At 35.0% G+C, this 27770-nt stretch overlaps 3 protein-coding genes across 7 annotated transcripts; all 3 read left to right on the plus strand.

The window, feature by feature from the left end:
- The first annotated feature begins 7614 nt into the window (after positions 1 to 7614).
- LOC140047454 (uncharacterized) lies at positions 7615 to 10500 on the plus strand. Its single transcript, XM_072092493.1, has 4 exons — positions 7615 to 7756; positions 8116 to 8285; positions 8637 to 8817; positions 9188 to 10500. Exons 2-4 carry the CDS (start codon positions 8136 to 8138, stop codon positions 9283 to 9285), a joined length of 429 nt encoding a protein of 142 aa, XP_071948594.1. The 5' UTR covers positions 7615 to 7756; positions 8116 to 8135; the 3' UTR covers positions 9286 to 10500.
- Positions 10501 to 12922: 2422 nt separating this feature from the next.
- Positions 12923 to 16603, plus strand: LOC140046476 (uncharacterized). 5 transcript variants are annotated; one of them, XM_072091126.1, is made up of 5 exons: positions 12923 to 13479; positions 13990 to 14099; positions 14368 to 14550; positions 14896 to 15043; positions 15672 to 16603. In XM_072091126.1, exons 2-5 carry the CDS (start codon positions 14070 to 14072, stop codon positions 15836 to 15838), a joined length of 528 nt encoding a protein of 175 aa, XP_071947227.1. In that variant the 5' UTR covers positions 12923 to 13479; positions 13990 to 14069; the 3' UTR covers positions 15839 to 16603. The 5 variants fall into 5 exon arrangements, with proteins under 5 accessions (XP_071947227.1, XP_071947228.1, XP_071947231.1 ...); XM_072091127.1 differs by having other exon boundaries at positions 12923 to 13215; XM_072091130.1 differs by having other exon boundaries at positions 12927 to 13479; positions 14361 to 14550; positions 15672 to 16602.
- A 2688-nt stretch (positions 16604 to 19291) lies between these two features.
- On the plus strand, positions 19292 to 27229 carry LOC140047853 (uncharacterized). Its single transcript, XM_072092887.1, has 10 exons — positions 19292 to 19586; positions 19785 to 19856; positions 20110 to 22560; positions 22786 to 22919; positions 23049 to 23167; positions 23628 to 23771; positions 23942 to 24087; positions 24773 to 24927; positions 25348 to 25489; positions 25883 to 27229. The coding sequence occupies exons 1-10, from the start codon at positions 19292 to 19294 to the stop codon at positions 26119 to 26121; spliced, it is 3897 nt and encodes a 1298-aa protein (XP_071948988.1). The 3' UTR covers positions 26122 to 27229.
- Positions 27230 to 27770: the final 541 nt, after the last annotated feature.

A 27770-nucleotide genomic window follows, 5' to 3' on the forward strand; every position in this document is an offset into this window, starting at 1 on the left:
TCGAATATTGACCGAATACAGACCATTCAAAATAGAGCATTTCGCATTATCATTAAAGCTCATCCTCTCACACCACGAACTAACATTTACAACACCTTAAATCTTAATCTTAAATCATACAGTCCAAGATCGCATGCATCTACAACTGGGCTGCCTTGCTTACAGGTCTGCAAATGGTCTTGCTCCGGAATACCTTGTCCTGCGTCTTGCCAGAATTCCAAATCATCGATGTACCCGAAGTGTCAGTGAGAGGAAATTTGTCGTCCCTTTCCCTAAAACTGAAACTTTTAAGAACAGCTCCATCTATAGAGCACCAACATACCTGAATTTGCTACCCACAAAACTAAGGAATGCGGTAACAATAAATAATTTTAAGTCTGCTCTAAAAAAATATTTAATCCCAAAAGAAAAAACTCAACGTTTTATATATATAGTATACGCTATATTTTTTGGATATTATGTATTTTTATATTTTTTTAACATAGTTCATCCGTTTTTTCATATATGTTTTTGACTGTCTGCATATGCTAAATGTTTAGGGTCACCCTCACAAAATAAGGTTTAATAAAAAAATAAAATAGAAATAAAGTCACTACATTTTAATATCTTTTCGTATGTTAATACAATGTGCTCAAGTGGACCCAATTTGGACCCAGTGGAGCACAGTGATATAAAATAGAAATAAAGTCACTAAATGTTCTTATCTTTTCGTATAAAACACTGTGCTCAAGTGGACACAATTTAGTACCAGGGGGGCAGTGATATAAAATAGAAATAAAGTCACTCAAGTTTCAATCTTTTCGTATGTTAATACACTGTTCTCAAGTGGACCCAATTTGGCGCCAGTGGATTTTTTTTAATGGAAAATAATGAATATTGTTTTTCTTTTTTCTGAAAGAGCGATATTTTGAGGATTGTAAATGTCAAATGGACCTTTTTTTAAAATCAGAAACAAAGTTGCATAGACATTATTTTCCATTAAATAGACTGCCATAAAACCTCGAAAAGAAGCCCATGTGCTCCTTCATTTTTAGTACTCTTGGGTGGGCTTCTTTTCCACATGGAGTTCTTTTCGAGATTACTTTTGCAAACTAAACGAGGGGAACTGCTAGCTTCCCGCCCGGAAAATATTTTATTTACATGATTTGAAAAATCTTTGTAAATAATTAACAACATCAAAATTTAACAGTGTGGCGTGTTGACCATGAATGACTAACATACCATCTTTACCAATACACCTGCACAGACTCATTTGCATAACAACGCAGGCACGTCACACACCAAACTGTTTAAAATAGAGCTACAAGGTACCCGAAAATGACATCTATTATGCTTTCAAACAACATGCATAAGAATCTTCAGTACCTCACCATGCTTGGGGCTGAGCAAAGAGAATAAAGGCGACTGAGCTAACTGATCGTTTTGGTTTTATCAAGGTTAATAGGATATTTATGAAGTAATGATGAATTACGTAATACACGTACGTATAAATAGACAATTATCAGCTGTTCAGTCATGTTTCAGTTTGTGGTGCAACGGGTAATGCTCAGCGTTGAGTAGTATCAGCTGAGGTTCGAACCTCTACAGATATTTTTTTTATAAATATTGTTTTTTTTTTAAAGAGAGATATTTGGAGGGTTGAAAATGCCAGGCCTAGGCAAGTGGACCTTAAATCATAAACAAAAGTGGAGGAGTTTCTAGATTCCCGCCCGGAAAATTGTATCTTTACATGATTTGAATTTCTAATAAAGATTAACAAAATCAAAATTTAACTTTTAAATTTAATTTTGTGGCGTGTTCACCATGAAGGACTAACAATACCATCTTCCCCATTACACCTGCACAAACTCATTTGCATAACAACGCAGGGCTTACCAAACTGTTTAAAATAGCTACAAGGTCCCCAGAAATGACACCTATAGTATTTTGTAACATGACATATAAGAGTCTTCACTAACCCCACCATGATTGGGGCTGAGCAAAGACAATTTAGAAAAAAATATTTATTGAAATATGAAATTAAATATTAAGTCTCCAGTTAAGCTCACCATGGTTGGGGCAGAGCTAAGAATGAAATCTTAGTCCCCGGAAATTAAGAAACGACCAGCCATAAGTCCAGTCAATCTAGTGATATTTAGAGGTAAACCCACCACAAATTGCAATAGTAACGAAACATTAATTTTTTCATTCAAAATGTAGTTTATAATGACATATTAAAAGTCACCAAAAATTGAAGCATTGGAACACATTATTTTTTACGTAATCTCAACAACTATATAGTGATTTTATTCCATAAATATTTTGGGGTAGGGGGTAACATTTATGCCCATAACTTGTGGTTTTATAATCCAATCTCAATAATCTTGATATCAATGTGTAGAATATATATTTTTTTCTAATATGCAATTTACAAAAACAAAATACAACATTTATTTATATAACTAGAGGTCAAAAGGTTATTGACCTTTTACAAAAACTCAAAATAATTAACTGTAATATTGTGCCATAATTGTATATGCATTTAATCAAAATTGTGTTTTATCTGTACCTATCGATATATAAAATAGCAAACATGATGTTAACTAGAAGAATTTTAAAAGTAATGATGTACTATTCTTATTGAAATTGATTCTTGATCAAATGTAATGTAAACAATTTTGGGGTAGGGGGTAGCGTTTATGCCTATAATCCATTGTTTTATAATCATATCTAAATAGCTTTAGTACCAATGTGTAGAGTATATATATCCTACTAATAATATACATTAAAAAAACAATTAATAACAGTTATACGTAACTAGAGGTCAAAAGGTCATTGACCTTTTACAAAAACTCAAATGTTCTTAAAATAGCGTAAAACTAAATTATGTTTATAGCCTATATATTATATTTATATTTTGGAAGTATTTGGTGCAAATAATGTTTTTCTTGTACCTATTGTATCGTCATGAAATAGGAAAAATGATACTAGCTAGAAGAAAATTGAAATTCATTAGCGGTATGTACTATTGATGATTAATTAATGAGTCTTGATAATTTGGAATCAACTCATGATTTACTATAGATAGATTTTTGATAATTTTAGTATCAACGAATGTACGTAATGAGAAGTATTTTATCTTCGCAGGGTTGCGTCTTCTCTCCTCTCTTGTATATTATATACACGGATGACTGTCGGAGCAAACAGGACAATCTTTTCAAATTTGCTGACGACACTGTCTTGCTGTCTCTCCTTCAAAATTCACAGGACGGTCATGGTTCCGCATTAGATGGTTTTATCCAATTTTGTGGAAACTCCTACTTGGAACTCAATGTCACCAAAACCAAGGAGATAATTGTAGATTTTAGGAAGGAGAAAGGACGCAGCCCTCTGGTATCCCCCACAAATGACGAACCAGCGATATTGTCCATTCCTTTAAATACCTAGGTACTATATTTGAGGACAATCTCAGCTGGGAATTAAATACAGAGGCAATAGTAAAGAAAGGACACCAGAGACTTTATCTGTTAAGGAAGCTGAACCATTTTAATGTCAATAAAGTAATTCTCATGGTTTTTTATAATTCCTTTATTGAGAACGTTTTAACTTTTTTCCTTTATATGCTGGTTTTTTAGTCTTAGGGTCAAAGAGAGAAACTCACTACAAAGTTGTTAACTTAAGTTCTAAATTAATAGGTTGTCAACTTCGTAGCTTGTCTTCCTTCTGTGACATGCAAACTCTAGAAAAAAAGTAGAGCTATTCTAAAAAAATGTTAACCATGCCTTGTTCAGTGATTTCGAGCTCATGCCTCATGGGCGTCGCTTTCAATGCCCGGCGTGTAGAACAAACTGGAAAAGAAATTGTTTTTGCCAGTTGCCATCCGACTCTTAAATTCTTGAACTTTGACTCTTGTTATATTGTACTGTATATTGTGATATTTTTGTATATTTTGTAAGATCATTTTAATCCAGACCTTTTTATTTGAATTGCTCCGTGTGGGATGATATTGTTTAATCCTTCAAATAGAAAAGCACTCACAACTTATATGTCATCAGTATCACTTTCTTGTTCGGGTATTAGTACAGTGCAATGCCATTGCATTCACCACATGTAGTTCTAGTTACCCCTGAATGCTTCAAGGAGATACTCAGGCTCTGGCTTTAAGTCTGTGTGTAGAGGAACCATGTTTCCATCATCTGATCTTCCATCCCCAATCCTCGGTACACATATCAACCCCACTCCATTGCTAAAAGATAACTTGAACTTGAACCTGATGTTAAGTACCTTGGTTGTGGTACAATTATGAAGTTGGTGATATGCGAGGTTGTACTTGTAGATGGGATGGAGTCAAAGGCATTCCATGTTGTCCAGGTAGTCCATTGTACAGACGCACTAAACCATTTTCTCTAGCAACCACAATGTCATCCTTTGTAGCTTGTTTGCATTTGAAGTCTACAGCATAATGTCAGAAATAAGTGCAATGACAAGCTTTTTTTAGAGCCACTTGTTTTCCAATTCTGAAAACTCTGGATGTTTTGTCACCAGTATCGCATGAGCAAACAGAAGGTTATCACAGATGTCTCTCAAATGTACTGTTTGAACCAGTTTGATAGTCCAGCATCTCAGCTCCAGTCTAAAGAATATCACAAGATGTTTTAAATGCTTGACTGCAGAGGAGCACTAGTAGATCCGTGTCATCGGATAATGACAGCTGTTTTCCTGTTTGCTGATTCAATGGTTTTTTGTACTATCTGAAAGAACATCTGCATCAGCAGCTGCATTCACTCATTGCCATGTTGTTCAAATACTAGTTACGAAGATTTATAAATTGTTGTTTGTTACAGAAAGTGATCCTATTTTGTGGAACATGTCACTGGTAAAATGTACAGGGACACTACCACCTGACCCGCCTTACCATGTGCGCCGTCTTTGGTGGACGAGCCGCTTTCATAATTATCAAAGACTATGCAGAGCAATATTTTTTACAGATCTCTACACTATTCCATATGAATGCTGTGCAGTAGAGCACTACCATCTAAAATGTAGGCCTACTGGACATCATTCAATGAGTTGGATGTATTAGACTTTTCAGAAGAAGTTGTTTCCACGTGGCATCATGTTGGTTTATTAGCTGAAAGTATTGTAAGTTGGTAGTTTCAAAAAGTGGTGGTGGATAACAAAGTCACCTCGAGTCTCCTCTGGAACTGTAGGATTGATGCACACATATGACTTTATTGCCAGGATCTTGAATACATTAGAAGACTTTCTGGCCAAAATATTCAATGCTTAATACCACATTGCTAATATTCCGAGTCACCTGCAGTAACTCCCGTGTCAATGGTATGAAGTCTCTGAGTCGTAACCAAATGGATTTTTCAATTGCCATTGTGTTCCTGACGTGTGGCCATAAGGTCTTATGTTGGCCGCTGCTGCTCTGGAGTAACGCCCTGGTACTATTACAAGGCATTACATACATTTCAGCGCAGATTTGGTCTGGATGTACGCATTCCTATATTTTCTTGTCAAACCTCTTGTTTTCTTTGAGGCTTCTCATAGAAACTTTTCAATCACCTGCAGGTCTGTTGACAATCCAGCCCAGATGGTCCGAACGTCATACAACATGGAGGTCATTGTCAAACTGCTGTTGAATATCTTTGTATTTCTACTGGTTAAAAAATACTTATACATTCCAATATAAATACTGTAACCATGGCAACACAAATGCCAACTGGAAAAAATGGAATGTAGATCATCCAGAAGCAACAGAAACGGAGATGTCACTCATCTGCATCTTGAACTGGTCATGTGTATCGCGTTGGACTGAAATGTTCACCCCAGGGAATCCATGTGTGTATACCATTGTTGTTTACAGCGAAAACAACATTTTTAGCCAAAATTGACACATTATGTTGTGTTTTTCCGCAAAATTGACATTCTAAATAAAATGTTATGACTATAAGTTTGATATCACTGAATAGGAAATTTAATAAGCTTTCGGATGACATAAATCCCACTTGTATATAATGTATTTTAAATGGTTAAATATATGTAATTAATGGGGCATATTAATTTTGACTTAAAATGACCTTTATTGACCTCTGATCCCTTGACCCAATGCTTGGATTTTCGGTGACTTTTAGTATGTCGTTCTACAAATTATATCGAATTCAAAAATACTAGCTTTGTTACTATTGCAATTTGTGGTGGGTATATCATTAGATTGACTGGACTACAATGGTGATTGTTTCCCAAGTGTGAGACATGCAATGCACGCGGCCGTCCGTGACAGTAATTCAACAAAACAAATTATGAAATAAAAACAGAGCTAGCGCACAAAAGCCTACTTACTAATTTTAATATTTCTATAATTTAGAAAACAATAACAATTATCACCTTTGATAATTATAATGTTAAATTTCAACTATCCAGATGCGAATTTTAGGTTGGGTTTTTAAAAAACTCGACTTCATATATGCTTCAATTTCGAAGATCTGCTTAAAACATATTTATTTATTTATTCTGCCATAAACTTTATTCACAACATAGTAGTAGGCCTACAATACAATATCTTGCATGAAACGGATATTTAAAAGTAGCCTACACTATAATGTGTAACGGTAGAATTACAATTCTAATGTAAAAGATTAACAAATAAAAATTGAAAAGTGTTGTGCGTTGATCGCGAATAACTAACAATACCATCTTTCCCACAGCACATGTGCACACTCATTTGCATAACAAACGCACGGCATACCAAACTACGATGAGATAAAATTAATTATATTTAAATTAAATTCCTTTTTTTTTTACATTAAAATAAATTGAGGGCGCTAAACATAAAATTTAAACCATCAAAGCAGTTGGCGAGAGTCAAAAAAAAAAAAGATGGTAAATGTGGGGTAAATGTGCTCTACCTGCCTCAGCACTAAGGCCGCCTTTTGGGGTCGTTTCCACCACATCACCAGATGCATTGATGTTTTCGCCTCATGTGTGGTGGAAAGGGGGGGGGGGGACGTATGATCTGTGAACCCCAAACACAGTGGCTCGCATAGCCTTAACTCTATTCCACCGACCAGCGTGGGAATCGAACCCACGACATACGTGTGTTAACACGACGCTCAGACGACTGAGCTAATTCTGATCATTTTGGTTTTAGCAAGGTTAATAGGATATTTATGACGTAATGATGAATTACGTAATACACGTATAAATAGACTATTATCAGCTGTTCAGTCATGTTTCAGTTTGTGGTGCAACGGGTAATGCTCAGTTTTGAGTGATATCAGCTGGGGTTCGAACCTCGACGGATATTTTTTTTATGAATATTGTTTTTTTTTTTTGTATGGCATTTATTTTTCCATTAAATAGACACCATAAAACCCCAAAAAGAGCCCATGTGTTCCTCATTTTTTAGTACTCTTGGGTACGGTGCCTTCTTTTCCACATGGGGTTCTTTTCGAGATTACTTTTGTAAACTAAAGGAGGGGAGTTTCTAGATTCCCGCCCGGAAAATTGTCATTGAAATGACACCTATAGTATTTTGAAACATGATATATAAGAGTCTTCACTACCCTACCATGATTGGATCCTCTATCGTAGAGGGCTCATATCCATTAGGGGAATTTCCAAAAATGTATTTCTGATTTGGTTTTTTTTTTCGATGGTTAGGCCTAGTCTAGTTGGTCGGTTGTGTTCATGTTTGCCTAAATAATCAATTGTGATGTTCAGTTCCACTTTTTTTAAATGATACACTATATCCTGAGCCATCTACAAATTGGTAACAGTTGATTTGTATATGTCTTTTACCGTATATTTTTGTGTACCGATTGACTGGTTTTGTTTAGGCCCACTGAAGTTACACGTCTAGGCCTAGAGAGGTCCTAGTAGGCTGTATCTAGCGTGCCTATTTATGAACAGTCAGTCCGAATCGTAGCCTAGGCCTAGGGTGCAATGGGAAGCCCATCCAGTGCAACTAGTAATTGGCCTGGTACTACTACTAGGTTAACTGAAACCAAGTCATCAATCCTTTTACTTATGACATGCTCTTTAAAATTTATAAAATTAATAAATGGAGTAGATTTTATTTATTTGTTGAAAGGTAGGCAGATTAAATAAGTTAAATGGTTGTTTTTTCAGAAACCATTTGTTAGTTCAAGATGAAAAGAAAACAATGCATAGTTCTGGAGCATTGCAGAGATTTCATAATTGAAAATATTGATGGTAAACGGCTTCTAGATCCAATGGTAGAAGGAGGCATTTTTAGTACAGATGATGATGATGAGATCAGATCCAACCAAACAAGAAAGGTGACCGCAAAACTCCCAATTCTTGTGATCAGAAAGAACCTGTATAATAGATGGAGTAATAGTAGTGTTGGGTCGAGCAGTCAGGGGTAGAGGTTAGGGGTAAATAGGATATTACCCACCTTCATTGTCTTCTACCAACACAACATCAAAGAAATCTGGCTACTTGAAAAGATACCGTTTTGTTTCACTTTTTGACACCCACCCTTAGATTGCTACATATCTGTGCTATGGTAGACTAATTCCATTGCAGTTCAACTTCATTGTAACATACACAATCTACAGCTATGATTGTTACCAAGCAAGATATGGCACCAAGACCCCTCATAGTTTATTGTTTCATTTTATTTAAAGGCATGCGCAGAAAGGTTCTACGAAAAGTTATTGCAAAGTAAACATGACAACACTTATGACACTTTTAAGACGGCTTTGAAAGTATGTAATGTGGACTACATTGTAAAAGAGCTTGAAAAATACGAGAAAAAGTATGAAAATGAACCAGAAACCAATCTTCCTGATCCCAGAAAAACAACTGGTATGTGCTATACCTTGAATTCCTACTTATTTTTCGTTTAAATTTTTGTTAAAGATGTATTGTCCGGGTCCCCCTGAAAAAAACTGTAATTTAAAGCAAAAAAAAAGAACAATGCAGCCAATGTGTTTTTGGTTGAATGATGGTTTTATATGAGAACATTTTTTTTTTATGGAAGAGATTAACTTTATCAAAATAACCATTGAAAGTCTGACCTAACTTATTTTCATTTTTCATGTTTTTGGGGAACAATACATCTTTAATGTTTTTATTTCCTGAGATATTGCTCAGCCTATATAAAGACCAATGTGTTTTTAGGTGAGAATGTTTGTAACATTTAGTGGATGATGATTTCATTTTTTTTCTCTTGCAGGTGGGAAAGTTCCATCTTCAAGTAATGTAAAGATTGTTGGGAGTAAAAACAGTGTAATTGTTGGTGGCAGTAACATTTCTATTAACATTAATAACTAAGACATGATATGCATACATTTATTATTTTACATTTTGGCAAATGTATAGAACATTAGGGTTGGTTTAATGTTTAAAATTACATTTTAATTTTTTTATAACATACTAAAATCCTTGATCTGAGAACTGCTTATAATTATGTCCAACAAAAAAATATTTACTGTACTGTATCTCTGAGTTTTGTGTTAAAATTGCTATTTTTATATACATAGTATAATTGTTAAGCTCCATCTCTATTCCTTCTGTTGTTTAACAAATACCTTACAATTTGGTCTATGTTTTTCCCATCATTTTTGGTAACATTTTAAGTGGCGGTGGCTGGACAATTCATAAATCAATTACATCATGATTGGTCAAATTTCGTCATTGCGCTGTATGGAAACTAAGGGCGTGTTCAGACATACTGAGTTATGTATTTGTATCGTACAAAGCTTTAACTTTAAACCATTGGTTTAAGCACCCTCATGTAAAAGACGGTTCATGTTAGTTAGATGGCTGTATGTATCATCATGTATTGCTGCTACTCTAGATGGCTGTATGTATCATCATGTATTGCTGCTACTCTAGGTTCTAGATTGAGTTTTGAATTAATATTAGTAAAACGATAAATACTTTGGAACATATGGTGTTTCATATGTTTACTATTTCCGACTGACATAAAAAAGCTACAGACTTGGGCAAGTATATATTGTTGCATGCACCATACAGATATTACAATGTTAACTATTATCTGTATGCACACAGCAATGCAATATTTGATTAAAGAATACTTAATTCAATTTAAAAGCAATTTGCATTTTTCTTTTTTTACAGTACTGACAATACTGAACTCATAAATATTCATAAGTCAATATGACTTCCTTTGTGAATTACTTTAACTAAATCAGTACACTAATAATAACTTAATTTATAAGCAATGCATTGTTCCTTTTTAAATACTTTGATTACAACATTTTTGTTTTCCATTAGACAATACTGAACTCATAAATATTCATAAGTCTATGATGTGTTTTTCATTAGACAATACTGAACTCATAAAAATTCATAAGTCTATGATGTGTTTTTCATTAGACAATACTGAACTCATAAATATTCATAAGTCTATATGATGTACTTACGTTAGTACTGTATTGTACAATTTAATTTAAAAAAAAAACAATTTGCATTTCGTTTTTTTTTACTTTAATAGTCTGTTCGCCCTTTTATTGTCCATTTATAGTTTTCTTTCCCGAATTATGAAAAACAGAAATAAAATATTAAAATGTTTTTATGTATGTCAACAAATAATTCTTGGTCCTCTCTCCATAACAGTCACATAATTCTTGGTCCTCTCTCCATAACAGTCACATAATTCTTGGTCCTCTCTCCATAACAGTCACATAATTCTTGGTCCTCTCTCCATGACAGTTGTCATATAATGCTTTGTATTTCTTTTCTTTTTTATTGTATGTATATGTTTCATATAAACAGTTTGTCTGAAAATAAAATAAATTTCAATATTGTAATATCAGATGACAATTAAAAAGCCGAAGAATTGTATAGCAATATCTTTAGTGAGTTCCAGTCTGTATTTTAGGACAGATAAAATAAATAGTTTTTCGTTTCCCTCTACCACAAAAAAAAAAAAAAAACAATTTTAAAGGCAAAAAAATAAGAGTAAACAAGAAATATTTCTTACAAAAAACGCTGCTCGCTTATTGAAAAATATTTTTGATTTAAAATGTTTTTGAATGTGTCATTTTATTGTCACATAATAGTTTTTTTACCCGAAAAAATGTAATTTAAAGCAACAAATACTTAAATTGTCTGTCAGACAATGGTTTTTGGGTTTCTTTTCTTTTTTTATATGTTAATAAATATTATTTTTTTGTTACAGAAGTGAATACTCAATTTCTGTCACTTTAGTTAATTTTATTGCTAAGGTCAAGTCTGGGTTTCACTTCATCACCCTAGATATTTCAAGTGTGAAGTATCCTATTACAAACACAAACTTTAATGGACTGTTTCGATAATAATTCAATGAATATCTGACAGTGAATTACAGTCAAAAGTCAGTATTATTATAGTCAAATGGGACTCATAAATACCAGAAATGCTTTGGGATTTGTAATTTTAGCATGACATGTCCTAATAGACTCTTTTCCCAGACGTTTTTTTGGGTCTAGCAGCTGGAAATCTATAAATTATAGTGGAAAATTTCGCAAAACTGTCGTCCTTAAGCCCGGCGCACACTAGAGCTTTCGGCTGAGCCAACTGGCACGAGCAAAGATTATATAGCGCCGCTATACAATCTTTGGCACGAGTAACACTTGGCTCACTAAAAAATTTGCCGCAAACTGTGATCGCGTTCTGTTGGACGCACACTAAACGCCTCCAGTACGCGATTTTCTGATTGGATAATTACTTACTACGCTATACGGCACGCGCTGAAATATCATAATAAATCAGAAAATGTCATGCGCAGAGGATTTTTCTAGTGAGCATGCAGGAAGCTCACGTTCGGCGCACACTTGAGGAAAATGGCACGCGTGCCAAAAAATATTAAACACGATAGGTTGGCCAATTCCTCACGAAATCCCCGGCGCACACTGTGAGGCAAGCAAAGATTATATAGCGCCGCTACGCGGCGCAAGATAGGTAACTGTTGCCAAGCTCCTATCTTATAACACTACGCGCCCAGTAAATCCATGGACGCCATTCGGGCGGACAGGTTATTATTGTGATTTAAATGTAAATGGTTTAAATTTTGCGGTCCGCCTCGAAGTATCTGTGGTTAACCATCTTTATGATTGATTCATGGAAAAGGGAAGAAATTATGTAAACAAAGTAAAATAAAAGTTTCTTTGGGATCTGGACACTTTCCGATTAATTCTGTGTGTTTACATTGATATGTTTGGTTAGACAACTTCGTTCTTTAACCGAAACATCGTGGATATTGCCTTGACAACGACTTTATTCCGGTTCAAACTTGTCCGCCGGAATGGCGTCCATGGATTAAGGGCCTTTCACACCTGCTCCGGCACGGTTCCGGTCCGGCGACGGCAAATCCAATCGAACGTCAATGTTTCGTTTTCACGCGGCTACGCGCATATCGATTGGTGCTTGGCCGCGTGGAGCGTCGTAACAACGAAACATTTTGTGTTCGATTCGCCGGACCGGAACCGTGCCGGAACAGGTGTGAAAGGCCCTTTACAAAGGTCTCACCCAGTTACCTATCTTGCGCCGCGTAGCGGCGCTATACAATCTTTGCGAGTAACACTTGCCTCAAAGATTGTATAGCGCCGCTAGGCGGCGCAAGATAGGTAACTGGGTGAGACCTTTGTAATCCATGGACGCCATTCCGGCGGACAAGTTTGAACTGGAATAAAGTCGTTGTCAAGGCAATATCCACGATGTTTCGGTTAAAGAACGAAGTTGTCTAACCAAACATATCAATGTAAACACACAGAATTAATCGGAAAGTGTCCAGATCCCAAAGAAACTTTTATTTTACTTTGTTTACATAATTTCTTCCCTTTTCCATGAATCAATCATAAAGATGGTTAACCACAGATACTTCGAGGCGGACCGCAAAATTTAAACCCTTTACATTTAAATCACAATAATAACCTGTCTGTCCGCCCGAATGGCGTCCATGGATTTACTGGGCGCGTAGTGTTATAAGATAGGAGCTTGGCAACAGTTACCTATCTTGCGCCGCTACGCGGCGCTATATAATCTTTGGTACTACTAGTACGTACTGGATACGCGCGATGACATGGATTGATGAGATCATCTACTTTCATCATCCCACGTGACCTATTCTCAACAAAGGGGAAATCCCCATGTCGCAGTTCATACAAACATTACATCATACAACATACTGCTGTGTGTACATGTAGTTGATTGTCATAATATAATAGTTAATATACGTTGTCAGAAGTTATTTTTTAGGTTGGTTTGTACAGTATTTGTATTTAATTCACCAATACTATTCCATAATCAGTTACTACTTAAAAAGCAGGAGGCTCAAAGAGTGAGTTCACAAAACAAAGCTAGCCCAACTGAAGTGGCTTCAACAAGCCTCAAACATCTTGCTAGTGCTCTACTCTCTACACTTTTTGGGCTGCCAGTACACGCTAAACGGACCTGACTGAACTAGGCCTAGCGTAAAGCGTCCAACTGACAGTCGTTGTACTGGTTAGGCTTAAACTTGAGGTATGGTTAATTATGTGCAGTTAGTTGCTTGGAAAACACATTTGTTATTTTAGAAAGATTTTGTTCAGTTCAGTTACTATTTACTATTATTAATACTGGAAATAAAATAATTTAATATTTATAGGCCTAACTAGTGATACATTTTGATCATTCTTACTTAATTCTTTTCTAGTGATATTTTTGTACTGAGCACTATATTAAAGACCCCTTCCCTGCAATTTTGGACGTTTTTTGGAAAATAATACATATATCACTTTAAAAACATTAAACCATGTCATTCCTTGTCTTAAATGTACGTTTTATGATAAATTATGATAAAAAGTGAGAAACAATGCACTACCTAAGTAGCTCGCGGCGATCGACCTCTCATGGACGGTCTTAAGCCTAGCTAGGCTTAGTTTTGTAGGCCTAGCTGGTAAACATCGGTAACGTACGAACATCATACGCTTGCTATATATCTAGCCTGACGTTGTATAGTTGCTGCATTAATTGTCTTTCTATTTTTGCCAGACTCCGTTGATACAAATTGAGGAAAACCCGGTATTTTCGCTGAAAAGTTAGGAGTCTTCCGTTTGTTTTGGCCTCATATCATGATCGATCAAAAAGTGGGCGAAATACAGGTGAAAAACAAAAATATCAATCCGCGCGCAATGCATTTTGGGATTTATAGCGGGCCGCTATAATTATTAGAATCGACTTATTTTTCAAATTTTTAACTGTTTAAAGACGAAAAAAGTTATCGCAATAGGACCATAGTATTATTTTTACATTAAATATAGTTTGTGATCTTAAATTAGATCTAAAAAACGTAGGGAAGGGGGGCTTTAAATGAAAAACGATACTATTATGCAATAAGTTTATGATTTATGATTCATTTTCAGTATATAGCAGATTTTAGAGTTTTTAATTTCAAGTGTGACCATGAATATGAGAGATAAATACCGTCTGACTTCAAATAGAACATATCTACTAGACAACGTGGATGTACAGCATGTTTCTAATTGGCTTTTAAGTGAACAAATACTAACTGAAGATGAGCAAGAGGAGCTTTCTTCAATTTCTAACCCACGGGTAAGATGTCAGAATAACATGCTAAACAAGTGTGACTTGCCCTATTTTTAAGCCAATGATTATTATATGCATTGACTGCTAGGATGATAGCTTGTATGATCAAAAACATTACCGGTCGAATCCATCATCTCTCATACAAATAGGTTTCGTAACAGCTTTTATCCAGCTGCCATTCGACCACCGAATGCTTTTCCGTATACCGTACGAGTGATGTGATACTTTGTAATCTATTTTTTAAAAATTTATTTATCTGTTTTTGTATATCTCAGATAAGATTTCTATGTATATTTTATATGCAAATGACAATAAATGGAAGTAATTTTCCACTGTTTTTTTTTGTCCTAGGATCGTTGTGCTAGGTTACTAAATTGGCTACCAAGAAAGGGGCCATCTGCTTATGGCAACTTCAGAAGAAGCCTTGACGGAAGCCCCACTCAAATGCATATTGGTAATGTACTTGATGCAACAGATACATCATCAGTAAATGCAACTGGTATGTAAAGGTTTACATACGAGAACATTAAATAGGTTTACATTTAAAAAAAACTAGTACATCTAATTCAATTCTAACCCTAATTTTGATAGGTGCTCATCTCTTTAACCTTTGTCTACACTATAAAACTTTATGTGACAAAATAGTGTGATTGTTTGTTTTATCTTTATACTGGGTGACCTCTTCAGTCAAAGACTGATCTCCCAGAGGGCCCAGTTGGTGATCAGTGGCTGTGATGTACTAATACACCGGGGTAACCCCCTACTCGTCTCAAAAGATGTACTAGGTTCTTTAAAGTGCACACGAGCAAGTTGTGTACACTGGACCTACGGTTTATACTGTAGTCCTTATCCGAGAAGACTCGTTCTACCACCAGAACCATGGAGTGAGTGAGCCTCGAACCCCTGCCGATGTTATGGCTACGTGATTACGGTTCCACTGTCTTAACCGCTCGGCCACTCACTCACTTGATGTGCCCATGGTATTGATATGACATCCCATATATGGGCACATCACATATTTTTGTCACATAAAGTTTGATAGTGTAGATAGACAGGTAGACAGACCTTAAAATATACTATTACATATAATTTAAAGATTTTAATGGGGTTTTTTTTTCTGCCAACAGACACATCAGATGCAAGACCAGTAAGAGTAAATGCATCCGCAGCACAGCAGTCACAACATCCACGACGAGGTGTAGGAGCATCAGCAGGATATAACATACAAGTCTCTGGAAGCCACAACGTAGTAGTGACAGGAGGCAATGGAAATATTATTAACATCAACAGATAAAAACATTAATTTTAGTTTCATAAACTGCCCTCCGGTTATTTCTTTTTGTGGTTACAGACTCTAAACCATACCCCAATCAATCTAATTGGAATACTCATGGTGAGGTCATGAACTATATATATACATATATATATAACTGTTGATATATTTAAATTAGATTCAACCTGTTAGTGGCGGTTTCATCGCTGTTGGTTGTCAACTGAATAAATGTATAGCTAAAGATTGGTTCACACTAGCGTAAGTGCAACTGAGCAAGTTGCAAGATTGGTTCACACTAGCGTAAGTGCAACTGAGCAAGTTGCAAGATTGGTTCACACTAGCGTAAGTGCAACTGAGCAAGTTGCGTCCAAGTGGCAACAAAGCTTCATAACAAATTATGTGAAACTCCCAACATTTTATTACTATTATATTTTAATAGAATATCGCATAAGCAAGCGTTCAATGAGATGTACATAAAACTGAACTTAAGCATGGTCTTAAGTTCCGACTTAATTTGTGACACATTGATTTTTTTTTAAATGTTACATCTTAATAAAATACTAATTGATTTTGATAAATGACTGGTCACGTTTTTATTCATGTAGTATTTATTAATTAAAACTACCGCACCTCATTATACAGCACCTAAATATAGGTAAATATTTGTCATAAATGTCTTAAATTGCTAAATTACCGTGCCATTTTTTACCATATGCATGACATGTTCCGAAATTAATTTCATTGGGTGCAATAGTATAAGAATGGAGGTACAGTAGTACTGTATTATAAAATGTAACAAATAAACAGAATTATTATTACTTAACTGACGGACTCTAAATATCTCTCTTCCAAAAAAACCCAAACATTTATATTTATTTTAAAAAAAATATCCATAGAGATTCGAACTCCAGCTAGTTGAGCTGAGAGAATTCAAACGATAGTTACTAGAGCACTACCTGTTATGCCACAATGTACACGAGTAATGAAAGATGATATACGCGCTTTATATTACGTCATTCTTATCGTTACGTCATAAATTGGCATGACGTCATTTTGAATTTGAGGAAACGAATCTAGCCTAGTTTTAACGTCAATACAAACCAGAGGACCGGATAGTTGGAACACGATTATCGAGGGTTCAAACCCCATGCCGGTCGGTGGAAAAGAGTTAAAGATATGCAAGCTTCTGTGTTTGAGGTTCACAGATTTAAACGACCTCCTTTCCAATCATTATGAGGCGATAACATCAAAGCATCTGATGTCGTGGTAATTGACCCAAGGCTGTGAGAGCAAAGATTGTATAGCGCCGCTACGCGGCGCAAGATAGGTAACTGGGTGAGACCTTTGTAATCCATGGACGCCATTCCGGCGGACAAGTTTGAACCGGAATAAAGTTGTTGTCAAGGCAATATCCACGATGTTTCGGTTAAAGAATGAAGTTGTCTAACCAAACATATAAATGTAAACACACAGAATTAATCTGAAAGTGTCCAGATCCCAAAGAAACTTTCATTTTTACTTTGTTTACATAATTTCTTCCCTTTTCCATGAATCAATCATAAGGATGGTTAACCACAGATACTTCGAGGCGGACCGCAAAATTTAAACCATTTACATTTAAATCACAATAATAACCTGTCCGCCCGAATGGCGTCCATGGATTTACTGGGCGCGTAGTGTTATAAGATAGGAGCTTGGCAACAGTTACCTATCTTGCGCCGCGTAGCGGCGCTATATAATCTTTGGTGAGAGAGCCGTTCACACCTGTTCCCCCGGCACGGTTCCGGTCCGGCGAATCGAACATCAATGTTCCGTTTTCACGCGGCTATGCGCCAATCGATATGTGCGTAGCCGCGTGAAAACGAAACATTGGCGTTCGATTGGATTTTCCGGCGCCGGACCGGAACCGTGCCGGAACAGGTGTGAAAGACCCTTTAAAGGGCCTTTCACATCTGTTCCGGCACGGTTCCAGTCCGGCGAATCGAACACCAATGTTTCGTTTTTACGACGCTCCACGCGGCCAAGCACCAATCAATATGCGCGTAGCCTGAAAACGAAACATTGACGTTCGATTGGATTTGCCGTCGCCGGACCGGAACCGTGCCGGAGCAGGTGTGAAAGGCCCTTAAGCGTGGTTCCCACTAGCGACGCAACGCAAGGACGTAACACAACGCAAATGAATTGACCAATCATCAAGCGATGGCTTATTCGCTGGTGATTGCTAACTGTTTATAAGTTCGCTTGTCATTGGTTTAAACGTTTGCGTTGCGTTTACGTCCTTGCGTTACGTTCTAGTGGGAACCAAGCTTTAGAGGCAAGGAAGCACACCCATAATATTTTTTTTTTCTGTGGCTTCCCCCGCCTCCTTTCGATCTAGTAAATTTTATGTTTGGCGCCCTCAATTTTAAGAACACCGGCGTTGCGTTGTAAAAAGCAACGATAATTTTACTCTCGATCGATGATATAGGGCCCGGGGGCGCGATTTTTTTTTTCGTACATAAGTTGGGGACCCCCTCATGAAACGTCACAAAATAAACATGAATAATTCATCAGTTAAATTTTCTTGTTCCGTGTGCACCCAAGCGTATAGCAACAAGAAGTGATTACAGTAGTTTACACAAGTGCGGTACGATTCTAGGCCTATCTCCGCTGTGGTTGCCGCGTGCGATTTCATAATAGAATAGCGGCGTTTTGTGTGGATTGTCGAAATAATCAGCCTTTAGTTTATGGTGTGTTTAATATAATTTATTACTAAAGAATTACGTGTTAAAATTATAGTTTCTATTGATACTATTAGGCCTAAAAACTATTCTCTAAACCCATGTCTATTCTAGTAGTAGCTGTGTTGGTGTGTGTGACGTGTGTGTTAGAGTCAGCAAAATTAAACAATAAACATTACACAAAAATACATTTTTTATTCTCGTGGGTCTAACCTTCCCATCTCATGTGTTCATATACGCGCAGTTCCTTTGATTACATGCATATTGTTTGATAATAAAATAGCAGAATTTAAAAAATACAGTACACAAATTATACACATTCTTTATTCTTGTGGGTCTAAGCTTTCTTTGGGCTATGTCCAATGAATTACTACTTAGTGTAATGTCTTGCCTAGCTGTCGATTAGCCTCGACTCGACACATTTTGCATAGTGGTGTGTGTGTGTATGAAGAAGAGTGCGCGAAGGCAATCACGTGAATTGACTTAGAATCCTAGGCCTACTGTAAAAGTATCGTATCGCAGTTGTGTAATCACTTCTTGTTGCTATACGCTTGGGTGCACACGGAACAAGAAAATTTAACTGATGAATTATTCATGTTTATTTTGTGACGTTTCGTGAGGTGGTCCCCAACTTATGTACGAAAAAAAAAATCGCGCCCGGGGCCGGAAATCCCATTTAAGTATTTGGCGCGAAATATTAATAGATTGTATATTGGAGGAACATAATATAATTGTTTCACAAAATACAATGAATATGGACTACAGCAGCAATGATGAAGATATTTGGGATTACAAGCCAGCGGCAAGGAAGCCTCAGGGCGGTGACAGGTCGGCATCCATCACAATCGACCAACAACGTAGTGAAAAGTGTGGAGAACGACGTAGGCCTAGGAGGCCAAAATCCATACGACGTAAACACAGTTCTTCATCAGGAGGAGGAGGCGGTGCCAGCGGTGATGTAACACGTAGTAGACATAGGCCTAGACCATATAGCGATGTTGGGACACCTGATAAACACAGTCCTCCGACCACATTCAAAGCTGGAACATGTAAATCTAAATCAAAATCTACTTCCAAAGAAAACAATAATTCTACTAGGCCTACTCATGGAGTAAAGACTCCATGGCCTACTACTACTAGTCAGATTAATAATAATAAAAGGGAGAAGATAAATGATAATAATAATAAAGCTGATGATGATGATAATTTCTGTCCAAATTGCCAACTTCCACTTTGTCTCCTGACAGTTCAGACACCGACATGGCATGTTGAGCAATGTCTTAATCAGAGGACTGGTTTATTGAATATCAACAAAAAAGGTATGAATGAAAAGTTTTTATTGATTTTGTGCCTGTCTAATATAGGCTACTAGATTATAATATTTACTATTAAGTTCGCTGAAGTTGAGAAATAAATGTAATTAATATCTATTTACTACAATCGTACTTAATAATACCAGAAAGGTGGCAATCCTGTTTATACTGACACTCTATACACTCTTAACATAAATTGCATAAATCAAATTCAAATAAACTAATTTGTCATTTGTTCACTTTCTGTTCTTTTTTTTAGAATGCCCAAGTGGACTTGACTGTGACTCTACCATTGTAGTACATTATAGCAATTTCACTCACAAACTACTTGCTATCGTTAGGGCTGGTGGGGACGTTTCAGATTTCTCTGAAATAGATGAACCATCGTCCAATATAAAAAAGATAGAAGCATTGTTTAGCTCAAAAAACACCTTTCAAAATCATGCAAAGGGAATCTCAAACAAGACTAAACCGCAAGGCATCAATAACAATTGCTTGCACCATAATAAGATTTCTTCAACTCAAAGTAGTCTGTCATCAAAACAGGAATTGTCAAGTCAGAGACACCAGAAGTCCAGTCAGTCAACGCCAAGGAAATTTGTTGTCGGAAAATGTAGAAAGACTTCTGAAATGAGCGAAGCTTCATGCTCCCAGCAGCCTTCAATTTTATCCTTTTTTAAACCTACTCAATCACCAAAAGAAAAAACCTTAGAAAAAAAGACAAAAAACAAGACTGAAAAAGATAATGATTTTGAATTTGAAATACAATATTGTTCATCTGATGATTCGGTGGATTGTATTTTAATGGATGAAGTTGTTCCATATTATGAAGAAGACGAATCATGTGAAGAAAAAAAGATTTTTGATTTAACAGATGATGTTTGCTTGTATCAAAATAAATATGAAGTTGATGCTTTATCTTCTCCTTTAATTCTGTCTGAATGCAGTACAGTGCAATACAATAGTCCTGGTGGTGAAATTCACAATGAAAACAATAAGAGGCAACTTACATCTGATGAGGATAACGTAAGTGAAGAAGATATATTTTCACCTTGTCCAAAGAAAACCGCTATGATGTCATCACCCAGTACTCCAAGTAGTGTTGATACATTTTATTCAAATAAGGAAATCTTTAGTTTGGAAAAAGAGGACATGTGCCCAATACGAATTGAAATGAAAACGGAGAAACATGACATGAATGATTTGATTAACATAGAAGAGACTGATAATGATCTGATTAACAGAGAAGAGACTGATAATGATCTCATTAACATAGAAGAGACTGATAATGATCTCATTAACATAGAAGAGACTGATAATGATCTGATTAACATAGAAGAGACTGATAATGATCTGATTAACATAGAAGAGACTGATAATGATCTCATTAACATAGAAGAGACTGATAATGATCTCATTAACATAGAAGAGACTGATAATGATCTGACTAAAAACATAGAAGAGACTGATAATGATCTCATTAACATAGAAGAGACTGATAATGATCTGATTAACATAGAAGAGACTGATAATGATCTCATTAACATAGAAGAGACTGATAATGATCTGATTAACATAGAAGAGACTGATAATGATCTGACTAACATGGAAGAGACTGATAATGATCTGACTAACATAGAAGAGACTGATAATGATCTGATTAACATAGAAGAGACTGATAATGATCTGATTAACATAGAAGAGACTGATAATGATCTGACTAACATAGAAGAGACTGATAATGATCTCATTAACATAGAAGAGACTGATAATGATCTCATTAACATAGAAGAGACTGATAATGATCTCATTAACATAGAAGAGACTGATAATGATCTCATTAACATAGAAGAGACTGATAATGATGATCTCTGTATGGTTAACATTGGTGAAAATCTAATTGTTGATGCTCTAGTACCGTCCAGCTGTTTTGACATTAACAGTAATAAAACTGCTACATTCTCTTCAATATTGGAGCCTACGCATGAGAGCCATGATGTAAATTCTGCTGTAAAGGAAGATATAGTGAATGATGATAGTTCATCACAGGTTACCTGTTCTCCTAGGCAAGACCCATCTACTGACGTTAAAGTAGAATGCAATACCGGCTTTGAAAATGTTCCATTTGATTTTGAATACTTTGATACCAAAGAAAATCTTGAAGAAGAAAAAGTTGGAATCGGCGATGATATAGTACTTTCGACCAAAAATATATCGTTGGAAAAAGCTACCAACTCTGATTTTCACACTGATATATTAAAAGAAGAAATTTTTAGTGAATCGTCAAATGAATTTTTTGATTGCCAGGAAACTATTTTCAATAGCTTTAAGAAGGTTGATAACATCAAACAAGATTCTCGTACAGATTCTTCCCAATGCTCCTTCAGTGATTCCGTCAACAATTCATCTTGCGTTCTGAGCAGGCTGGCATCTCAAGTCTCCTATGATAAATTCATACCATTTAAAAATTATTTTTTTGGCTCAAAAAAAGAAACATCAACAAACTCAAATGTGCAAAATAACAATGAAGTTACAGAGAGTACAAGTCTATCTTCAAACATGGCTGGAAACTCTGCAGATTCCAATAATTTTGCAAGACATTTTTCAAATGCGTCAAACTCGGGAAACAATGGGAAACAAAACAAGTGGTCACGTTCTGTATGGAGTAACCCTCATAATAGACATTGTCCATTCTACAAAAAAATGCCAGGTACAGTTTAAAATGCGACTTCTGCGCCACTTTCTTGATATTTTTTTTTCAAGTTGCATTTTCTCTAACTGATAACTTCCGATTTATATTATGTAGTTTACTTTAGACAGAATGCACGACTACAGTCATTTTTTAATAGATAATATACCATATTTATATAGGGCCCTTTTTGTGAAAAATGTTGCTATAGATGTATTTTTAAAAGTTATTAAATTTTTTTTTCAGACACATCGATTGCTGTTGATGCATTCAGCTATGGCACCATTCCTTGTATCAAAGCTTATTTCCTGAGTCATTTCCATGCAGATCATTATGGAGGTCTTACCAAACATTTTAAACACCCAATTTACTGCAGTAAGGTAAACAAGCATAGCTTAATATTGGTTGACACATTGTCTTTAGATTACTAGTTAAAAAACTAGTTTAACAAGTATAGCTTGACTGTACTTACTAGTTTAACAAGTTTAGCGTGACTACTTTTTTTACAGGAAACTGGGAATCTTGTGATTTCCAAGATTAGTGTTGCTAAGACTTTGGTTAACACACTTCCAATGAACACACCATGTATTGTAGAAGGTGTACAAGTTACACTACTACCTGCTAATCAGTAAGTCCAGCTCTATATTTAAACTTGCTATTTTGTTCAATATCAATTCCTTTGTTAATTATTAAAATAGAGTCAACTCTGCCAATACCAGACTCTCTGAAAACCAAAAACTCCCCCTGACTTTTCTTGTCCAAAAGGTTCATTTTTACCATAAAAAAACACTTTCCAGAAAACCAGACATATTTGGCCAGCCCAAAGGTTTCAGATATTGTGAAAGTTGACTCGCTCTACTTATGTCTCAGCAGACTTAAGTTTCTTACTTTTCTGAGGCCAAGAGGAAGTCAACCACCTTCCCAATTGAAATGGTATAATTTGTTTATGTATGTGTAACTCTGATAGGTAAATAAAGTAAAATCAAATCAGTCCCTTCACAGCATACCTCGGAAACCATTTATTAAAACATTAACTGAATGTCTGAATTATCACTAAACCATGTACAATTGTGTTTTTTTTATTATAGTTGTCCCGGAGCAACGTTGTTCCGTTTCTGTTTGAAAAATGGTAAAGTTTACCTTCACACTGGGGACTTTAGAGCAGATCCCACCATGGAAGATTATCCTGCTCTTGTTAACTGCCATGTGAACACACTTTATCTCGATACTACGTAAGTATAAGTGTGAACATGACACTATGTAATGTAATGTACAAGTATTAACATCTGAACATGTGATACTAATATGTTAGATTCATGTGAACAAACTATACTGAATGTTAACCAATTTATTCTATAATTCAGCAATCATCTCATTCAATGTGAATCCTACATTTTTATAGATACTGCAGTCCTGAATATAGATTTCCAAGCCAACAAGAAACTTTGCAATATGTTGTTGATGTGGCTAGAAAGCATGTTGAGGCCAATGAACGAACTTTAATAGTGTGTGGAGCTTATACTATCGGTAAAGAAAAGGTGTTTTTAGGTAAGAAATGTATGAAAATGTAAAGCTTTTTTAGTACTATACTATAACTGTTATTACATATGTGAAGTACAGTAGTTCAGTAGTATTTATTGGTTAATTATCTACCTTTAAGCTTTCTTTAATTCTCTACCTTTAAACTTTCTTTAATTCTCTACCTTTAAGCTTTCTTTAATTCTCTACCTTTAAGCATTCGTAACTCATACAATTTCTTCTCCTTTAAATCTCTTTTGAAAAAACACCTGTCTCTCTCTGATTTTATTTCTTTTTATCCTTCATTCATTGTTGGCCTACTGTATATTTATATATATATATATTAATTTTTTTATCTTTGTTAATTTTGTGTTTTTATAGTTTATTTTGTATTTTCTGTTTGTATTGTTTGAGGGTCCCTAATGATCAGCTGATGCTTGATGGATCACCCTCATAAAATATTGTTGAAATAAAGAAAAATTAATTTCTACCAAACAGTATGATGCTACTACACGAATTATGATATATCTTTAAATAAGAAATTTTTCCTACTTTTTCCTACAAATATAATGAATGCTGGGAATAAATAATGGTGTAAACATAAATTATTATAAATGAAATAGAATTTGAGTGTACTTGAGATGATGCATCTGTTTTTAGTCTCTTTCAGTTAACATTATTATTCGGTTTAACATTATTTTAAATATTTTCTCAGCAATAGCCAAAGCCCTTGCCTGCAAAGTGTGTATAACCCGTGACAAGCAAAATGTTCTGAACTGCCTTGAAGATGAAGATATGAAAAGTTACTTAACATGTTGTAAGACTGCAACAAGACTTCACGTTCTGCCGATGGTGTCGATTACACATCCGGTATGTGCACATTTTATGAACCTGAAATACTGTCCTTTATTTATTTATTTGTTTTTTAAATTTCATGCGCATTCAACAGCGAGCACAAACTCGCCAATTACAGGATGGATAAACTACTTTATAATTTATCGTGCTTGTAAACTAAGTCTCATTTGAGGCTTAGGGAGTGGAGTTAAATGAGTTGTGAGTTACAACCCAGTTCAGGATTGAACCCCGGACCTTGGGATTTGAAGGCAAGCATGTTAACCACCAAGCTACAGCTCCACTATGATTAGTTAGTATTATCAAGATCATTACAAACTATAAATAAGAATAATGTTAAAATTGATAATTTGTGTTTCATTTCTTTTTTTCCACAATTAATAACCCGCTTAATAAAACTGTAAATACAGTATTAACAATTTTATAATAATATTCCAGAAATTGAAAGAGTATATGAGTCGATTAAACCAACGCTATACACAAGTGGTTGGTATTAAACCCACAGGGTGGACACACAGTAAGAAAACTACTGGTCTACTGGATATTAAGCCATCAGTCAGTGGCCTCAATTTTATTTATGGTAAGAAATCTATGAACTTATTGCTTTTAATTAATTTTCCTTATTTCTTGAGAAATTACATCTTTTTTTTTCAATTTTGTTTTTAATATGCCATTTTAATGTCGCATATAAGTTATTCACTTTGACCAAAAACTGGATCCGAAAAAAAAATTATTTACCAGAAAAAAATGTAATTCAAAGCAAAAAGTACTTAAATTGTCTGTCAGACAATGGTTTTGGGTTAAAATTAAACATTTCTTTTGTCTTTGTATAAGTGAAATAATTATTTTTGTGAATAACTTTATTAAAACTGCAAAATGTCCTATTTAAAGTTTGATTTTATTAATCTTCATTTTTCATGTTTTTTGAAGACAATACATCTTTAAATAAATGAATATTTTGTTGTGTTCTTAGGAATACCTTACAGTGAACATAGCAGTTACAGTGAACTGGAACGCTTTGTGAGATTCATAAAACCTGACAAGATTCAGCCAACCGTGAACGTTGCTAAGGAAGATTCGAGGAAGAAAATGAAAAAGATCTTTGAATCTTGGATGAAAGAGGATGTTACTATGCCAACCAAACGAAAATGTTCTACCATAGCAACCATTGATACTTTATATGGTAAAAAGGTGAAGAATGAAGAAAATTGATACAAAAAGTTGCTAAATTTAGATGACATTTTATTTATTTTATTTTTTTTTTATTTCACCTTATTTATAGAGGGTGACCCTAAAGCTTGGTTTCCACTAGAACAAAACGCAGCGATGTATTGGCGCAAAGTGCTGTATTGCGTAATAACAAGTGGGAACCGATGACGCAATAGTGCTGCAAACATTGCTGGTTTGATTTCACGCAGGCAGGGGCAAACAATTATTAGAAGAGAATTTTCTTACGTTGCGTAGATTGCGTTACATTGCGTCGCTATTGGGAACCAAGCTTAAACAGCGTATGCTGACAGTCATGGGTCTCAATGTATTTATGATATATTCTATAATAAACAATACTGTGATACTGATCCACATTCTGCAATACTGTGATACTGATCCACATTCTGCAATACTGTGATACTGATCCACATTCTGCAATACTGTGATACTGATCCACATTCTGCAATACTGTGATACTGATCCACATTCTGCAATACTGTGATACTGATCCACATTCTGCAATACTGTGATACTGATCCACATTCTGCAATACTGTGATACTGATCCACATTCTGCAATACTGTGATACTGATCCACATTCTGCAATACTGTGATACTGATCCACATTCTGCAATACTGTGATACTGATTCACATTCTGCAATACTGTGATACATCCACATTCTGCAATACTGTGATACTGATCCACATTCTGCACTGATTATTAAGATAATAATTCCTTGTTAAACTGATCATGTGTATTCATCTTAATGTGGATAAGTCCATAATTCTTCCCTTATCATCCACTCAAAACTGATACATTAGTATTGTTACAAAACAGCCTTTTCTTAAAGAATTGACAAATAGAATAAAACAGATTTTATATACAGTATATAGTTACAAAAGATTATAGTTCACCTTAATATAAATATGTAATGTAGATTAGATTATGATTATATAAGATAATAGTAAATTAATTTAAATATTACATATCAAACAATGCAATAGATTTTGTGCTGATTATTCCCAGTGTTTACTGTTTTGTTATATACCAGTGTACACAATTATCTACCTTAATAATATAGCTGATGTAGCTATGCTACATAATACTTGGATGGGTATTCTGTCTTTTTCCTTTTACAGTACTAATAAAGGACTAAACAAAGAATTTAAGTTGTCATTTTCGAAGTTGTCCTTTTTTTTCAGTTGATTATTTGTAAATTCCATTCAATGATGACAGCATTAAACAAAAAAGTCCTATGCTTCATACTATTATTACTTAATATCTGTGGAATAATTTATTATCTATATACATAAATGGTTTTCTCAGAAGAATAATATATTTATAAATTTTATAAATAAACTGCATGATTGCTAAACCCTCTAATCGGCCCCGCCATGTAGAATATTATCAAGGACATACAAAGGTCAACGCCCGTTACCAAAACATTGAAACGTGACTTGTCAGTCGATGATGCAATGTTCACCATTTGAACGTTCTAGAGATTGTTTCAAATGTGGTTATTAAATTATAGAATTCATTTAGATGTGTTAGATAAAATTTCAGATGTGTAAAATCTGTTTTTATAATGCATTTACTTATTTTATTTGAATATTTAAGGAAGAAATTTAGTGATTTTTATTAAGTACGTTC

This window comes from Antedon mediterranea, chromosome 4 (assembly GCF_964355755.1).
Source record: "Antedon mediterranea chromosome 4, ecAntMedi1.1, whole genome shotgun sequence".
Classification (NCBI taxonomy): domain Eukaryota; kingdom Metazoa; phylum Echinodermata; class Crinoidea; order Comatulida; family Antedonidae; genus Antedon; species Antedon mediterranea.

Coding starts and splice junctions, on each gene's coding strand:
- LOC140047454 (XM_072092493.1), top strand. CDS start 8,136: ATGAAAAGAAAACAATGCATAGTTCTGGAGCATTGCAGAGATTTCATA. Junction 8,286..8,636: donor GATCCAACCAAACAAGAAAG/GTGACCGCAAAA, acceptor TTTTATTTAAAG/GCATGCGCAGAAAGGTTCTA. Junction 8,818..9,187: donor TGATCCCAGAAAAACAACTG/GTATGTGCTATA, acceptor TTTCTCTTGCAG/GTGGGAAAGTTCCATCTTCA.
- LOC140046476 (XM_072091126.1), top strand. CDS start 14,070: ATGATCGATCAAAAAGTGGGCGAAATACAG. Junction 14,100..14,367: donor AAAAAGTGGGCGAAATACAG/GTGAAAAACAAA, acceptor TTCAGTATATAG/CAGATTTTAGAGTTTTTAAT. Junction 15,044..15,671: donor ATCATCAGTAAATGCAACTG/GTATGTAAAGGT, acceptor TTCTGCCAACAG/ACACATCAGATGCAAGACCA.
- LOC140047853 (XM_072092887.1), top strand. CDS start 19,292: ATGGACTACAGCAGCAATGATGAAGATATTTGGGATTACAAGCCAGCG. Junction 22,561..22,785: donor ATTCTACAAAAAAATGCCAG/GTACAGTTTAAA, acceptor TTTTTTTTTCAG/ACACATCGATTGCTGTTGAT. Junction 24,088..24,772: donor TAAAGAAAAGGTGTTTTTAG/GTAAGAAATGTA, acceptor ATATTTTCTCAG/CAATAGCCAAAGCCCTTGCC.